At 43.2% G+C, this 18936-nt stretch overlaps 1 protein-coding gene and 1 long non-coding RNA gene across 41 annotated transcripts in view; one reads left to right on the forward strand and one right to left on the reverse strand.

Annotated features, from left to right (window-relative positions):
- The window catches only part of LOC134933540 (protocadherin gamma-B1-like), a 543090-nt gene that overhangs the window by 459296 nt on the left and 64858 nt on the right, over positions 1-18936 (forward strand). The window contains exon 1 of one of the 40 annotated variants that reach the window (XM_063928818.1): positions 549-3125. The exons of 38 other annotated variants lie outside the window; for them this stretch is intronic. In XM_063928818.1, coding sequence (XP_063784888.1) covers positions 693-3125 — 2433 coding nt within the window. In that variant the 5' untranslated portion in view covers positions 549-692. Of the gene's footprint in view, positions 1-548; positions 3126-8832; positions 11427-18936 lie in introns of those variants that run through there. One more of the 40 variants, XM_063928823.1, reaches the window with a different exon arrangement.
- Positions 9821-16564, reverse strand: LOC134933547 (uncharacterized). The gene is made up of 3 exons (XR_010179728.1): positions 16376-16564; positions 14918-15060; positions 9821-9906 (listed from the first exon to the last, which is right to left on the reverse strand). It is a non-coding gene; the product is annotated as an uncharacterized LOC134933547 (long non-coding RNA).

Genomic DNA, 18936 nt, shown 5'->3' on the forward strand with positions numbered 1-18936 from the left:
GATGCACCGGATCCGACTGTCTAATGCCCATCGGAATTGGATCACAATCGTTTGACAATCATTTGACACAAATGCACCGTTTTTTAAAAAAGTGAGCCTTGTACTGCCCGGGAGCTCCCAGGAAGTTCAAGGGAAATCGTTTCACAATCGTCACACGATCGTGGTCATTCTGGTGTGTAGCCACCCTTAGAGTTCCACTATTCAACAAAAAGATGAGGAACACACCTCTTGATATTTACAGTAATATCATGGAGTTTTATACAGAAGAGAAGGTGTAAATACTGTACTCAACATTTTATACTTTAACTGATATACAATGATATTTGTAAGGAATAAGAATGTATTTTCTAAAATATTTTGATAATTGGAATTTCCATAATAAAAATACATTTAAAATATAAAAAAATGATAAAAATGCAGAATACTAAAATATAATATATCAGTGTTGCAGTTCCTCAATTACACCTCAGAGCGCCGCTGTTTGACCAATAAGGAGAAGAATACAGAGCTGGAGATCCACTGGTATTTTCATCACTCACACACACTGCAGATCTGCAGGAAGACACACAGCCATTTTCTGGATTCTCTCTACACAGAATACAGGATATTTCATCCTATTTTCATGAACAATTGGATTTATACATGTTCTACACCAGTGGATTATAAATACTGAGCACAAAAAGGTTTTGAAAATGGCTGAGATGGAACCTCCTACACAGAAATACAAAGGAATCAGATGGCAAGTAATATTTCCCTTCTTATTATCATGGCTGTGTCATTCAGTCTCTGGTCAGATTCATTATTCTATTGTAGAAGAGATGAGAAAAAACTCTGTTATAGCAAATATTGCAGAAGACCTTGGATTAGATATTAAGCAGCTCTCATCTAGGAAACTGAGAATTGATTCACATGTTGCAGAGAAATATTTTTATAACAGTCTAGAGAATGGGAATCTGTACATTAAGGACAGGATAGACAGAGAGACACTGTGTGGGGCAGCAGCTACCTGCTTCCTAACCTTTGAGGCTGTGGTTGAAAATCCCTTAAATATATTCACAGTTGAAATAGAAATTAAGGATATAAATGATAATTCCCCAATCTTTTTTCATGAGACATTAAATGTAGAAATGATAGAATCTACATTACCAGGGACAAGATTTGCTTTACAAGGTGCAGAAGACCCAGATATTGGTAGGAATTCAGTACAGACATACAGGCTCAGTGACAATCAGCATTTTACACTGAGTGAAAAAATCAGCACTGATGGGAGCACATTTCCAGAGCTTGTACTTGAGAAATCTTTAGATCGAGAGAAACAAAATATTCATAAACTAACACTAACAGCCTTAGATGGAGGAAACCCTGCGAGATCTGGTGCTGCAGTAATAAGAATCATTGTCACTGATGCTAATGATCATTTCCCAGTGTTTAACCATGAAGTATATAAAGTCAGTGTAAATGAAAATATTCCAATCAATACTACAGTAATAACCATTAATGCAACAGACAGAGATGAGGGAATCAATGGACAGATCACATATTCCTTCAGCAAAGCATCAGGGAATGTCCATCACACAGGTACTTTCAGTATTAATCCTATAAATGGTGAGATTAAAACTAACAGTAAATTAGATTTTGAACTGACAAGTAACTATGAGCTCTCTGTACAAGCAAAGGACGGTGGTGGCCTTGTTGCTCACTGTAAGGTATTGATAAATATAATAGATGAGAATGACAATGCTCCTGAGATATCCATCACCTCATTATCTAGTCCTATTCCTGAGGATTCTCCAACTGGGACTGTGATAGCCCTGATTAGAGTCAGTGATCAAGATTTTGGAGCAAATGGAGAAGTTGACTGTAAACTTATGGAAGAAACATCTTTTCAGTTAATGCTATCACTTAATAGTTATTACAGAATTGTTACTACAGGTCTTATGGATAGAGAGAAAGTATCTAGTTATAACATCACAATTTTAGCTACTGACAGAGGATCTCCCCCACTTTCCAGCAGAAGAACCATCAGATTGGAGATATCGGATGTTAATGACAATCCACCAATATTTATGAAATCTACGTATGTTGCTTATGTGCCAGAGAACAACTTACCAGGAGCCTCAATATACAGTGTACAAGCAACAGACCCTGATACTGGAGACAATGCTAAAATTATTTATTCACTCTTCAGCAATAATACAGAAGATCCCCCAGTGTCCTCTTATCTCTCCATCAATATAGAGACTGGGGTTCTCTATGCTCAGAGATCATTTGATTATGAGCAGCACAAGGAGTTTCTAATACAAGTAACTGCTAGAGACAATGGATCCCCATCTCTGAGCAGCAATGCAACACTAATTATCCGCATAGTGGATCAGAATGATAATGCACCAAAGATCTTGTACCCATCAGCAGACAGTGGTGGCCCAGGTGTGTTTGAGATGGTCCCTTTTGCCTCTGAACAAGGATCATTAATAACTAAGGTGGTTGCAGTGGATGCAGACTCTGGACATAATGCTTGGCTCTCATATCACTTCATACAAGTGTCAGAACCATCTCACTTTACCATCAGTCAGCACACGGGTGAGATCAGGACATCACGTGTCTTTCATGAGAAGGATATATTGAATCACAAGGTTGTGGTGATGGTGAAAGACAATGGAGACCCCATTCTCTCAGCTACAGTCACCTTAAGTCTCATTGTTGCAGATAATTTCCAACAGATGGTTCCAAAACTCAGTAACCATCTCATTGATGAAGATCCCCAATCTAATTTGCAGTTATACTTAGTAGTTGCCCTAGCACTAATTTCCTTACTATTTATTATAACTGTGATGTTGGTCATTATATCAAAATGCAAGAAGTCCCAACCACCCCCAATGTTTGGTCCTTTAAGTTCAAGTTTATATCCTCAAGTGGATCCCAGGATACTCTCTCAATATACAAATGGGACATTGACACTTCCCTACTCGTATAATGTGTGTGTGGCTTTGGATTCCACTGAAAGTGACTTTACTTATATGAAACCAAAGCAAGATGTCCCTGTGGATAATCTCATTGATGCTGATGATTCAGGACTTGGAAATGAAAGTGTAAAAGAAGATTTACTAAATAAAAGTTTGATTCAGGTGAGTTTTTGTAAAATACAAACATAGACAAAATAACAGATGATACAAGTTTATTTGAGACAAATGTGTTTTTCCTTTGCTAGTTGCATGGAGCCCACTGTGTGCCAAGCTCACATAGAAATCATACTCAGTGGGCACAGTGAATATGGCAAGACATACAGCAGAAATAATTGTCATTGTCTCACAGCTATTAGATCATTATTGTGAAATGACTAGGGTCATTGAGAGGTCAGTGGAGCCTGGGTACTGGTGGTGCAGCCATATACAAGAGGCGTGGCCACGGCCTCTCAAAAAAAATGCTAGGCATGGAACTGCTTGCTGCTAAGTGGGGCTTTTGTCCCCTGGTTACAAATACAGGGAAGAATGGTATTCATGGCAGCATGTGTAGTGTAGTGGTTAGCATTACTAACTCACAGCCTTAAGATACATTTTTGACCATCGCACTATCTGTGTGTTTGTATGTTCTCCCTGTACGTGTATGGGTGCTCTGGTTTCCTCCCACATGCCAAAAACATACTGTTAAGTTACTTGGCTTCCGACATAAAAAATAAATTAACCCCAGTGTACATGTGGTACATGTGGTAGGAAATATAGACTTTGAGGCATACTTACCTGTACTCTCCCGGATTCTGCAGGAGACAACTGGTATCTCGGGTAGTCCCCCGCAGCCCCGGAAGAGTGGGCACCCCTCCTGCATTCTGCCCACTTCCTAGTGAAGTGGGCAGAACAGGGAAATAAATACTGATAAACCACTGTACCAGCGGAGGGGCGCGGCCTAATGATACAATTATATGCTAATTGCATAATTTTAGCGCCCACCTATATGCAAATATGGGCCAATTGCGTCATTTCCGACCATGAGGGGCGGGGCCTGGTCCTGCCCCCATTGCCGCCCACCTGCTTCTCCTCTCCAGGCATCTCCCAGAGAGGAGATTACTAATATAGGCAAATATGCTATAAGGTCCACAGGGTCAGAGATTTATGTATATGGCTCTGTACAGCGCTGCAGAATATGTGTGCACTATATGAATAACTGTTAATAAATGAATATTCTGCAACCTTGCAAAACAAAATTGAAATTCAAATATTGTATTACTAGAACTTCACACCTCTGCAAAATGACATTTTCTGTCACAAAACTCCATTTTTGATAAAGCTCACTCATTTTTTATATTATTATAATAATATTGTTTATTTACTGTACGTACATAGTATTATTCTCATATATAAATCAAAGCACTTTATTGGTATTGTGCCGCTTGTTTAGTTATTGCCTTGATTGTCATACATAATGTTTTGCTGTATTTTAAGCAATATCAGTAAACAAATGCATATTTTTTGCACTTCTATTCAACATTTGGGCCGATTCAATTGTTTTACCCCCTGGCTACCACTAGGGGGCGCAATACAGAGACATTTTATTGTTGCTCCATTTAGATGCCCGGTAGCCACGGGGATGACATTTCTTCTTGCAGCCTTCTGAGGTGCGAGAAGAAATGTGCACTGTTGGCACTCTGGGTGTCCAAGCAGGAGTTACACAAAGAAGGACTTTAGATGGGTTTAGCCGTTTTATGTGGCTAAACCCTGTTTGTTTGGGCGCGATATGTACGATATGTATGTGCGCCCAAACATCAGTTGAATTGTGACAATTGTTTGGGCATCTAAACAGTGCCATTTACACAGGAAAATTAGACGGCCAAAACAATTGAATCGGCCCCATTGAGTTTTGCAGCCTCAGTTGGTATGTACTGTACATGCAGAAGGTACTTGGTGCTTGGAGATTATTTTCAACTTTTTTTGTTAGCATATCAAAAAGCTCTATTAGTGCTAAGGTTGCAGGAGAATAACATGAGTGAGTACACTCTGACAGCATAATGTAATTCGGTCTGTATAGATGGTATAATGGTTAGCATTACTCAGAGCCGTCTTAACAGCAGTGTAGGCCCCTGGCACAGCAATGCACTGGGCCCCCTACCCATCTTCCAGCAGTAGGGGTGGGGGTGCTATCAGCGGCAGCTTTGATGTCCCGCGGGCGGTAGGGGGCGTTCTATCTTCCGCTCAGCTTGTAGGACCTGGAGCAGTAATTTCTGCTAATTACTCCTTTACTGCACAGATGGGGCTAAACTGTAGAAGGGGGCATTGGGCTGAATGAAGAAGCCCTTGTACATGACTTCCAGGGTGGTAGGGGGTGTTTAATACATAGGGGAGGGGTGGATGGTGGAGTGGGCTTAATATTTATCATTTTCCGGTGGGAGGGCAGCTTGCTTGACTGCAGATATCTCAAGCTCCTGAAAATATATTTCTTAGCTTTGAATGGTATAAAAAACTAGAGAGTCCCACCTTTCAGAAGGTTCTGGGGACTTTGGGATCAGAGTTTAGGAGCCAGAGCAATTCACCAACGAAAATATAAAACTGCATACCAGGAGTGTGGATCTGGAGCAGGGACCAGCTGCTTGAAGGCTGATATCTCTGGTTCTGGGCATAGTAGAGACAAGCTGCCAGTGTCCACTAAAAGGGGAGAGTCACAGCTTTTGGTTTATATCTTCAGAAATATTCTAAGTCAGACAGAACCCGAGATATCAGGCTGGGAAGAGCAATTTACAGGCTTGGATGGGGACCACTGCTTTCAAGTCGGATATCTCCGGTTCCCCAGGGCCGATTTTCAAAAATCTGGTACCCCTGGAAAGAGGGGACCCTCAGCTATCAGCCTAGGGCCATTATACTCCTGGGGCCCTTGGGCAAGAGCCCATTGAGCCCATACGAAAAGACGGCCCTGGCATTACTGCCTCACAGCACTGAGGTCATGGGTTAAATTCCCACCATGGTCCTAACTGTGTGGAGTTTGTATATTCTCCCCGTACCTGCGTGGGTTTCCTCCCACAATCCAAAATTATACTGCTAGGTTAATTGGCTCCCAACAAAAAATTAACCTTAGTGTGTATGTGTGTGTGTGTGTGTGTGTGTACATGTGGTAGGGAATATAGATTGTAAGCTCCACTGGGGCAGGGACTGATATGAATGGCCAAATATTCTCTGTAAAGCGCTGCGGAATATGTGTGCTCTATATAAATAACTGGTAATAAATAATAATTTATCTTATTTAAAAAAATTAAGGTTGCATATATGAAGTATATGTTATATTCATTACATAAGAATACAAATAAGAATATAATTGCAATGCTGTAAATAATCAGTTCTGATAAAACAAACACAGAATATAATACCAAATATCCTGTATAATAAAAGACTAATACTGCTGCTCACCTCTATGGGGGAATTCAAGTGTTTTGCATGTGAACTGCCACTAGATTGCGCCCGATAGAGCTATTCCTGTGTTGCTCTGTTCGGGCGCGCACAGCTGCCGGCGCTGACATTACTGTTATGTTGTTCCGTTATATTGCCGAGGGCTGAATGTACGTCTGTCTCTTGCGGCGGGATGTAATGGAGTACGAGATCGCCGGAGGTGCGGGATGCCGGACAATCTCCAACGTTTTTTTAAAGGGACAATGACTTAAAAGGCATGGTTTCACTTTGTAAATGATTGACCCTTTTAAAAACATTTGCCAATCTCAGACTCCATTACATACCGCCGCTGGTGTTAATGGCTGTCAGTTGTGTCACTATTACATTTTATAATGTGTGTTTTTTACTAGTACTGATTATATAATTTAGTTATATTTCTATTTTTATATGTTTGAAATATCTAATTTGCCTTATGTTGCACATGCTGCATGTGTTTCCTAGGGGATGCGGTTACCATCCCGGCGAACGGGATCCAGGTGGTCGGTATACTTATGCCGGGATCCTAGCCAACAGAATGCTAGGAGGGGGCCCAGGACTACTTCCACTCGCTCGCCCACCTGCCGGCATTCTGGCGGCCGGGATCCCGGTGTCGGTATGCTAAACTCCGGGATCCCGACCGCCAGTCACCTGACCCCAACCCGTTTCCTAGTTATTCCTTTGTTTTATTATGAGCCAGTTTATGAGAAACACTGATACCAGGAATATGGAAGCTAATGTGATAGAATGGTGTAGGTATGATGTCATACTTGACTTATCACAATGCAGACAGGTGGGGTAGTGAATATTATTGATATCATTGAGTATTTCTGGATGGATGTGTACGTACAAATATTTACACTCTTGATATTGTAGACAGGGGGCTGACAGCTCTGCCGAGCTCCAGTACTAGGAGGGGGCGTGTCCGACCTGGGGAAAATATAAAAAATTACAGATTACGTGCACGTTCAAAGTGGTAATACAGTGGGGCACCCGTGTCAAATCTGGTGGGCAGCAGCGGCGGGGTTGGGGGGGGCAAAGGGTGCAATCACTCTCCCCACACATCATGCAGGGAGAGAGGACTGATTGCTTCTGCTGCTGCCTCTTTCCCCAGCCCAGCACACAGCATGTGCCGTGTACTGGGCTGAGGAATGAGGCTGCTCTAGTAGCAGTCAGTCCTCTCTCTCACTGCGTGATGTGCTGCTGTCTGCAATGGGGAAGGGGTGGGGCAGTGGTACATGCCCTTAACTTTACTAAGTATATATGTAATATAATGTGATTTGTAAAACTAAGCTACATTTATATCATGGAATTTATTACTTTTACATTTCTAAAAATATTTGAATAACTTTCCTAATGGTGGCTTTTTAAAACATTTCTTAGTATCGTGTTTCCTCACCTTAACTTCACCATGCACCAATAAGGAGAATAATAGAGAACAAATTGTTCTAGTGTGTAGACACCTTTCTTGAATTACATTCTGTACAAGAATATCCATGTTAAAGTTCACTGGGGGTCATTCCGAGTTGATCGCTCGCTAGCAGTTTTTAGCAGCCGTGCAAACGCTATGCCGCCACCCACTGGGGCTGTATTTTAGCTTAGCAGAAGTGCAATCGCTTGTATCGCAGAGCGGCTACAAAGTTTTTTTTGCAGTTTCAGAGTAGCTCAAAACCTACTCAGCGCTTGCGATCACTTCAGACTGTTCAGTTCCTGTTTTGACGTCACAAACCTGCCCTGCGTTCGCCCAGCCACGCCTGCGTTTTTCCTGGCACGCCTGCGTTTTTTAGAACACTCCCTGAAAACGGTCAGTTGACAACCAGAAACGCCCACTTCATGTCAATCACTCTGCGGCCACCAGTGCGACTGAAATGATTCGCTAGACACTGTGCAAAACTACATTGTTCGTTGTGCCCGTATGACGCGAGTGCACATTGCGCCGCATACGCATGCGTACAACTGCCGTTTTTTAGCCTGATCGCTGCTCTGCGAACAAATGCAGCTAGCGATCAACTCGGAATGACCTCCATTGTCTGCTGAAAAAGTAGTTAACTTTTGTAGCACAGTGTACATTGTCACATATATTTCTACTGCATGTCATATATAAATATAGTCTACAGTAAAACACAAATTAATTTACTAAAATGTTTGCATTATCATTTTGTAAACTGAAGACACAATTAATAATTCTAATATATATGATATAGTATTGTAATGTACATTATTATTACATTTTTCAGTGTACCATATATATATGAAACACTGAAAAATATAATAATGCACATTACAGTGCTACTGAATAATGAGAAATACATTCTCAGAACTGCAGTTCCTCAGTTACACCTCTGAGCGCCGCTGTTTAACCATAACCAATAAGAACCAGAATACAGAGCTGGAGATCCACTGGTATTTTCATCACTCACACACACTGCAGATCTGCAGGTAGACACAGCCATTTTCTGGATTCTACAACAACACACAATGCTGGATATTTGATAGATAAGTGGATTTATCACTACACGTATGTCATTTCTCACTGGATTACAACTATTCATCGAAAAGGGATATTTCATTTGAGATAATTAGGTCCTTACAATGGCTGAGATGGAGCCTCCTACACAGACATACAAAGGAATCAGATGGCAAGTAATATTTCCCTTCTTATTATCATGGCTGTGTCATTCAGTCTCTGGTCAGATTCATTATTCTATTGTAGAAGAGATGAGAAAAGACTCTGTTATAGCAAATATTGCAGAAGACCTTGGATTAGATATTAAACAGCTCTCATCTAGGAAACTGCAAATTGTGTCAGATAGTGCTAAGAAATATTTTTATGTAAATATAGATAATGGGAATCTTTACATTAAGGACAGGATAGACAGAGAGACACTGTGTGGGGCAGCAGCTACCTGCTTCCTAACCTTTGATGCTGTGGTTGAAAACCCTTTAAATATTTTCACAGTGAAAATAGAGATTCAGGATGTAAATGATAATTCTCCAAGATTTTTTCGTGAGCTTTTCACTGTAGAAATGATAGAATTAACTTCACCTGGAACACGATTTGCTCTGCAGAATGCAGAGGATATAGATATTGGTAGGAATGCAGTACAGACATACAGGCTCAGTGACAATCAGTATTTTACACTGCGTGAGAAGACCAGAAGTGATGGGAGTAAATCTCCAGAGCTTGTGTTAGAGAAACCTTTAGATAGAGAGACACAAAGTGTCCATGAATTAACATTATCAGCTTTGGATGGAGGAAACCCTGTGAGATCTGGTACTGCATTAATACGAATCATCGTGACTGATGTTAATGATAATTTTCCAATGTTTAGCAATGAATTGTATAAAGTCAGTGTAATTGAAAACACCCCAATCAATACTACAGTAATCACCATCAATGCAACAGACAGAGATGATGGAGCCAATGGACAGATCACATATTCCTTCAGCAAAACATCAGGGAATGTCCATCATACAGGTACTTTCATTATCCATCCTATAACTGGAGAAATTAAAACAAATAGTCAGTTAGATTTTGAATTAATAAGGAATTATGAACTATCCATAGAAGCAAAGGACGGAGGTGGCCTTGTTGCTCACTGTAAGGTATTGATAGAAGTAACAGATGAGAATGACAATGCTCCTGAGATATCCATCACATCATTATCTAGTCCTATTCCTGAGGATTCCGCACCTGGCACAGTGATAGCTCTAATTAGAGTCAATGACCAAGATTCTGGAGCAAATGGGGAAGTTGACTGTAAACTTATAGCAGAAACGTCTTTTGATTTAATGTTATCATCTAACAGTTATTACAGAGTTGTCACTAGAGGGTTCATGGACAGAGAGAAGGTACCTAGTTATAACATCACAGTATTAGCTACTGACAGAGGATCTCCCCAACTTTCCAGCAGAAGAACCATCAGGCTGGATATATCAGATGTTAATGACAATCCACCAATATTTATGAAATCTACTTATGTTGCTTATGTGCCAGAGAACAACTTACCAGGAGCCTCAATATACAGTGTACAAGCATCAGATCCTGATACTGGGGACAATGCTAAAATTATTTACTCACTGTTCAGCACTAATACAGAAGATCTCCCAATGTCCTCTTATCTCTCCATCAATATAGAGACTGGGGTTCTCTATGCTCAGAGATCATTTGATTATGAGCAGCACAAGGAGTTTCTAATACAGGTAACTGCTAGAGACAATGGATCTCCATCTCTGAGCAGTAATGTAACATTAACTATCCGCATAGTGGATCAGAATGATAATGCACCAAAGATCTTGTACCCATCAGCAGACAGTGGTGGCCCAGCTGTGTTTGAGATGGTCCCTTTTGCCTCTGAACAAGGATCATTAATAACTAAGGTGGTTGCAGTGGATGCAGACTCTGGCCATAATGCTTGGCTCTCGTATCACTTCATACAAGTGTCAGAACCATCTCACTTTACCATCAGTCAGCATACGGGTGAGATCAGGACATCACGTGTCTTTCATGAGAAGGATATATTGAATCACAAGGTTGTGGTGATGGTGAAGGACAATGGAGACCCCTCCCTCTCAGCTACAGTCACCTTAAGTCTCATTGTTGCAGATAATTTTCAACAGGTGGTTCCTAAACTCAGCAATCAAATAAATAAAGATCCTCAAACTAATTTGCAATTGTATTTAGTAATCACCTTAGTGCTCATTTCTTTGTTATTTATTGTAACTGTTATGGTGGTTGTTATATCAAAATGCAAAAATTCAAAGCCACCACCAACATTTGAATCACTAAGCACAACTTTATATCCTCCGGTGGACCCCAGATTTCTCTCCATGTACAGTGATGGGACTTTACCTCTCCCCTACTCGTACAATGTGTGTGTGGCTTTGGATCCCAGTGAAAGTGACTTTACATATATACAATCAAAGCAAGATGTCCCTGTGGATAATCTCATTGATGCTGATGATTCAGGACTTGGAAATGAAAGTCTGAAAGAAACATTATCTTCTAATAGCGATGGGCAGGTGAGTGGAAACTTGAGATATTAACACTCAGATCAATAAAGAAAAACGTATAAAGTAAAAAGTCATAGAAAATACTTCGGTAAATATTTTTTCCTTTTATTTTGTATATTAAATGTACTCATAGTTAATGATGGTCTTCAAGGTATATCAGTGCCCAAAAAAATTATTTTGCTTGTAGGATCTAAAATTTGAAACCTCAATGACTTCAGTGTTGTTATTAGTCTAAGTAATGGATCGTCAAACTTATGAATAAGCATCAAACAAGTGTTTAGTGGTTATGTTTTCACTTGTGCAAGTAGGTAACATAGGCCCTCATTCCGAGTTGTTCGCTCGCAAGCTGCTTTTAGCAGCTTTACACACGCTAAGCCGCCGCCTACTGGGAGTGAATCTTAGCTTCTTAAAATTGCGAACGAAAGATTCTCAAATTTGCGACCACACACCTCGTAGCAGTTTCTGAGTAGCTCCACACTTACTCGGCATCTGCGATCAGTTCAGTGCTTGTCGTTCCTGGTTTGACGTCACAAACACACCCAGCGTTCGCCCAGACACTCCTCCGTTTCTTCAGCCACTCCCGCGTTTTTCCCAGAAACGGTAGCGTTTTTTCACACACACCCATAAAACGGCCAGTTTCCGCCCAGAAACACCCACTTCCTGTCAATCACACTCCGATCGCCTGAACGAAGAAAAAGCCGTGAGTAAAATACCTAACTGCATAGCAAATTTACTTGGCGCAGTCGCAGTGCGAACATTGCGCATGCGCACTAAGCGGAAAATCGCTGCAATGCGAAAAAATTTACTGAGCGAACAACTCGGAATGACCCCCATACTTACCTACTCTTCTAGAATGTTCAGGAGACTACCAAAGCTTAGGAGTCAGAAGAGCAAGTCACCCTCCCCCATTCCACCCACTTCCTCATGCAATTGGTGGACAGGGGTGTTATGATGTTAGTCTCAGCAAATGGCAGCATTAAATAGAGGGGGGCGTGGCTGTAATGATCCAATTAGCACGGCCGCCCACTACTGAGTCCTACTTTCACCCTTCGGGAACTCTAACAGGAAATAATAGGTAAGTATTCCTGATAAACCTCAACTACATATCATATGTACATACAAATGGACCATGACTTTGCATGCACACAAGAACTGTATGTGCTGACCTATAAAGTGGGTGCAAGTGCTATTGTGGGAATTAACTTCACCTTGTAAGTTTGGCTTTCATACTGTATCTGATGCCCAGAGACTGATTTGTGGGCAGTGACCTGTATATATGCAGATTGATAAGCCTCTATATCAGGCCTGGCCAACCTGTGGCTCCCCAGCAGGTTGTGAAACTACAAATCCCAGTATGCATTGCCACAGTTTTAGCATTCCCAAATAGCAAAACTGCGGCAGGGCATGCTGGGACTTTGTAGATCACAACAGTTGAAGAGCCACAGGTTGGCCAGGCCTGCTCTAAATCATAGAATAAATACAGTAGCAAATGCCATTACTGTATGATAAGTAAAACCATACTTGCCTACTTTTGAAAAGTAGTTTCAGGGAGATTATAGATCGCACTCTAATGCGCCGCGTGGCGCAGCATTGAGGGGGCGTGTCACCTTCCACCCAATGGGCGTGTCTATCTCCACATATGGGCGTATCTACTGTCAATCAAGGATGTGTCCTGCAGTGTCAGGTGAAAGCCAAAGTACAAAGCTCAGTACTGGCTACACACTGACATCGCAGCTACATTACACAGCAGGACTACACACTGACATCACACCCACATTACACAGCAGAGCATAAAACTGGCATCACACTTACATCATTATACACATACAGTATATGTGACATATACATTTGACAGACTTTAATCAAGCCCTGGTGATAACTACTGGGGAGGATATTTTCCAGTGTCAGGGGGGGGGGGGGGGGTCAGAGAAAGTGAGGTAATGAGAAGGGGAGAGTGAGGGAGAGAGAGGATGTCAGGGAAAGTGAGGGAATGACAAAGAGAGACAGAAGAGCAAGAGTGTCAGGGATAGAGGGAGAGAGAGAGTGTCAGGGATAGAGAGGGTGAGAGAGTGTCAGGGATAGAAAGAGAGAGGGGTGAGAGAGAAGGTGTCATTGATAGAGAGAGAAGAGGGTGAGAGAGAGGGTGTCAGGGATAGAGAAATAAGGGGGTGAGAGAGAGTGTTTCACTGATAGAGGGGGGGTAGAGAGAGAGGGTGTCAGGGATAGAAAGACGGGTGTGTGAGAGAAAGGTTGCAATGGATAGAGAGGGGGGTGAGAGAGTGTGTGTCAAGAACAGAGAGGGAGAAAGAGTGTGCCAGGGATAGAGAGAACGAGAGAGGGGGAGTGTGTCTCAGGGATAGAGAGAGAGGGAAGAGAGAGAAGGGGCTGAGAGGGAGTCAGGGATAGAGAAAGGGGGGTGAGAGAAAGGGGGTGAGAGACGGTGTCAGGGAGAGAGAGAGAGAGAGAGAGGGTGTCAGGAATAGAGAGAGGCAGTGGGAAAGATGGTGTCAGGGAGGGAGAGGGAAGAGAGAGAAGGGGGTGTGAGAGAGAGGGTGTCAGGGACAGAGAGGGAGGGATGAGAAAAAGGGGTGTGAGAGAGTGTCAGGGATAGAGAGAGGGAAGAGAGAGAAGGGGTGAGAGGGTGTCAGGTATGAGAGAGGGGGAAGAGAGAAAAGGGGGTTAGAGGGAGACAGGGATAGAGAGGGTGTTAAGAATAGAGAGAGGGGAGGTAAGAGATAGAGAGAGAGTGTCAGGGATAGAGAGGGTGGGGGAGAGAGGAATGAGAGAGAGTGTGTCAGGGATAGAGAGAGTAGGGGCTGAGAGAGAAGGTATCACTGATAGAGAGAGGGTGAGAAAGTGAGAGGGTATCAGGGATAGAGAGAGAAGGGTGTGAGAGAGTGTAAGAGAAAGAGATGGTGCCAGGAATAGAAAGAGAGGGGGTGAGATGGTGTCAGGGATAGAGAGAGGGGGTGAGAGGGAAGAGAGAGAGGGTGTCAGGGATAGAGAGAGGGGGGTTGAGAGAGAGAGGGTGTCAGGAGTAGAGAGAGAGGGAGTAAGAGAGAGATGGTGTCAGGGATAGGGAGAGAGGGTGTCAGGGAGAGATAGATAGATAGATAGATAGATAGATAGATAGATAGATAGATAGATAGATAGATAGATAGATAGATAGATAGATAGAGATGGGGTGAGAGAGAGGGAAGAGAGAGGGTGTAAGGAAAAGAGAGATAGGGGGGTGAGAGAGACGGGGGTGTCAGACAGAGAGAGATCTGAAGGCAGATCTTCTTTTCAACCCCAACAGGAATCAGGTCCTGCAGCAGAGAACACTAACCAGGCAGCACGGAGGTAGCTGTGAGGAGTTGCCGGTGTCAAGACTTCAGCAGCCAGATCATGCCATGAGAGGGGGTTTGGGGGTGCTGCGGATAGGGAAGGGGGAAGTCTGCAGCTATGAGGGGAGAAAGTGAAAGGCTAAGGAAACAAGCCTCTCTGCAAACAGAGCCTACCCTGCTGGATAATAGGACCTCCGTGGCTCTGCTACGTGTGACTGTTGTGCTGGACATGCTGTCACAGTAGATGCCGGCGTGGACTGGTGGCAGGAGAAGCTCAGGCTCCTCCAAGCTGCAAAGTCTCTGTAGCTGCCGGTGTTCTGTAAGGAAAGCATGGTGAGTGATGTGTTACGGGAGTGGGGCCACATGCGTTCCTTCCCACAGTCCTACCAGCCCCGACCCCGTTAATTCCATACTCGCGCATGCGCTGTCCATATTCTATTGGGATGGGGGGAAGGGGGGGGGGGGCACGCTGTGGAAATCCGGGAGCTGCACTTTAGTTTGCGGGGCAGAGGGGGACACTGGTAAAAAAGCAGGAGCCTCACACATTTAGACAAGTCTGCCCAGCAAAAAAAAGTTCACATATTATATATAAAATATATATGTGTGTAGCAGCGCTGAATGATATACAATTATACTGTAGTAAAATTTAAAAAAAATTATTTAAACATATAAAACTTAAAAATTCAATAACACATAATATGTATATGCTCAGGACTCCTTTAAACCCCGTACAATTATGCAGGGTCACCCGCTATCATTTGTTCCAATCAATATGGACAGCTCTTGGAAGAACTGTTCATTTTGATTGGAACAAATGATAGCGGGTGACCCTGCATAATTGTACGGGGTTTAAAGGAGTCCTGAGCATATACATATTATGTGTTATTGAATTTTTAAGTTTTATATGTTTAAATAATTTTTTTTAAATTTTACTACAGTATAATTGTATATCATTCAGCGCTGCTACACACATATATATTTTATATATATATTATGTGAACTTTTTTCCTGGTTATACTATATAAGAATTGACTACGCTTTATTAGCAGCTGCTTTTGGAAATTTAACCCATATAAGCGCCAAACTTTCTTTCCTATTGGATAAGTCTGACCAGCAGCCTCCCTCACACACATGACCCAGCCCTGCATACAACAGCCATCCTCACACACATGACTCAGCCCTGCATACAACAGCCATCCTCACACACATGACTCAGCCCTGCATACAACAGCCATCCTCACACACATGGCCCAGCCCTGCATACAACAGCCTCCCTCACACACATTATGCCCCAGCCCTGCACCTAGCAACCTGCCCCACAACTATATGACCCAGCTAGGCACTCAGATTCTTAACCTCCCTCAAACATATATACCTCTGCCCTGCCCCAGTCACCTCAATCTCTCTCTGCCCGAGTCCAGCTCTGACTGACTTGGAGCTGGAGGGGGCGGGGCTACCATCCGGAGTGTGGAAGAAGAGCACCCAGCTGCAGCTATGAAGTCCCGGGGCCTGGCTGGGACTTTACGAAGGATGCTTGGAGGCTGTTCCTGCTCTGGCAGCCGAAGGAAAGGATGTCAGACGCTGGTGAGCACGACCCACCCTCCCCCCTTCCCATCACCTCCCTCTCCTTACCCACTGGGGAATGTCAGGGCTCCGGTACACAAGCACATAGATATGGGTAACTTCCTGGAAGCTGGGACATCCTCTCCCTGCCGGCTGCTACATTCTGCGCCAGGACCCGCGGCTGCTGTCTCCTCCACAGACTGCCCCGCCCCCCGGCTTCCTCTGTGCACTGCAGAACGGCCACCGCTACTGACAACTCGCGGTGGCCGGCGCTTAGGTAACATGACGTCAGACGTTGTGACATCTCCTGTTTAGGTCCCATCCTCAGGTATTTGCACATGCGCAGTCAGTATTTTTTTCGCACCGAGACCGCAAAATGCGGGAGGGCAAGCAGAGTTTGCGGGGCAGCGGGAGGCTCAATTAAAAAACGGGAGCCTCCCGCTAAATGCGGGAGGGTAGGCAAGTCTGAGTAAAACTTTGCACAGTATAACATGAAGTACCATTATTTGCTGTAACTTTTATTGTCATATTTGTTTCACAGTACCCTGCTGTATTGTGCGAATATCAACCATGCTCTGGACTGGATGCACTGTACTAAAAAATGCAGTCAAAGGTCTGACTGCATTCCCCATATGCAAAAAGCTCCCCATGTGCATCAAGCAGAGCATTGCCTAATAGAAGCTTATTAGCCTCTTTTCACACAATTCCCCTAGTGGGATCCAATAGGATCCCTGCCAGTGTCCCCCGCAGATCTAGTATGCACTGGCTGACAGCTGCACATGCACAGAAGGATTCTGGGCCATAAATACGGAGTCCTCACACTGCAAAGAACAGTCGTACGGAAGTGCTGCCCTTTTCTGCAGTTTTAATCACAAATCTTCATGCTTACTAAATGTTACTAAATGTTACTAAATGCTGCAATGCATGTCATCTGTGACGGGAGGCAGTGGCGGAACTACCGCCAGTGCAAGCAGTGCCTTGCACTGGGGCCCGCCACTGTCAAGGGGCCCAAGGCAGCGCGGCATGTAATGTGTCAAACTGACTCATTACACGCCGCTGTGTACGGCGGGCCACCGCCACCCGCAGCACACAGCCACCCGCCAAGGACAGGAGCGCAGCGGCCACGGGGGAGAAGGAGGGGGTGGAGGAGGGAGCCACAGCAGCGCTGTGTAATTGGTGGAGGCGCTGCTGCTGCTGTCCCTCTCCTTCACCATAGGCTGTCCACCACTGTGAAGCGCCTCCCAGCATTCACGGGAGGTATCGCATTCAAACTGCAATTTGTGATGTTTTTCGCCCTCTTTGTTTTACTCGTAATTGCTGTTACGTTATTTTGTTTATACTGGAATGACAATTAGCAATCTGTTGCTGAAATGCCTTGCTATTATCTGCTACTTGGTGATAATAATACAGACTGACCTGTGTCGCTCACAATTGAGCTGTAATACCTAGTTATTTGCTGTATGATTGTTCTGGAATGTCAAACATGAGTTGGACTCATGGGCTGGGTTGGGTATGGATGATCGGTGTTTGGGATCCCACCGTTCACCATACCAAAGCCGGGATCCTGGGGTTTAAGATGCCGGTGGTGGGGTGCAACATAGCCCCTTGCGGGCTAACTGCTCGCCACGCAGCGGGCTCGGTGGCTTGCTGCACTCGCCACAGGTTCTATTCCCACTCTATGGGTGTTGTGGACACCCACAAGTGGGAATAGTCCCTGTTTTTCAAGATGCCGACTGTCGGGATTTAAAGGGGGCGATATGCAGGCATCGGTATTGGAGACCGCCGGTCACATAACTACATGCCAATGGGCTTATATATTTATTTAAAGTAAAGTGCAACAAAGTTCTAGCACTCTGTCAGAAGTTAATAGGCCTGATCCATGTTTGTAAGAAAAGCAAAAAAAGCCATGTAAGGGGAACAAATACATTTATTTATTTTCTGTGCAGGATAAATACTGGCTGCTTTTGCATGTAGCCCACAAATGATAGACAGCTTTATTTTTTAACACTGCAATTTAGATTTCAGATTGAACACACCCCACCCAACTTCCTCTGCACACTACAACTGACCCGCCTGCAGTGCAAAATGGTTTTGCCCAGTTGCTTATTTTTTGTTGTTGTTTTTTTTTTTTTTTTGCAAATCTGAATCAGGACCAATATTCTAAAAAAATTTTTTTAGCAGGTTGCAAATAATACAGATTTGCTTTTTTTGTGTGTGAAAATGTGACATTATGCAAGTCTATTATATAGGGAATTGTTGTAATAGCCTGCAAGAGTTAGCCCGTATTTTTGTAAAGAGGCAATAATTTAGCTGGCAAACCAGGTTGGTTTTGTCTTTTTTTTGCAGCTTTAAAAATATAAGCTAACTCTCCGGAATCGCACCTGTTTCTGCATCTCTCAGGCTCATAAGGTATATTTACTAAAGGTCGATTTTGATCAATGTTGGTTGATTTCAGATTGATTTCAGATCAATCTTTATCGATGTTGGGCTTTCAGGGTTAAAAACACACATTTACTAGCATTTAAAAATTAATATAAAAAATAATCTGCTAGTAAATGTGTGTTTTAACATTAGAAGCCAAACATTGAATAAGATCAACCAACATCAACCTTTAGTAAATATACCCCATA

Source organism: Pseudophryne corroboree, chromosome 6 (assembly GCF_028390025.1).
Source record: "Pseudophryne corroboree isolate aPseCor3 chromosome 6, aPseCor3.hap2, whole genome shotgun sequence".
NCBI classification, from domain to species: Eukaryota; Metazoa; Chordata; class Amphibia; order Anura; family Myobatrachidae; genus Pseudophryne; species Pseudophryne corroboree.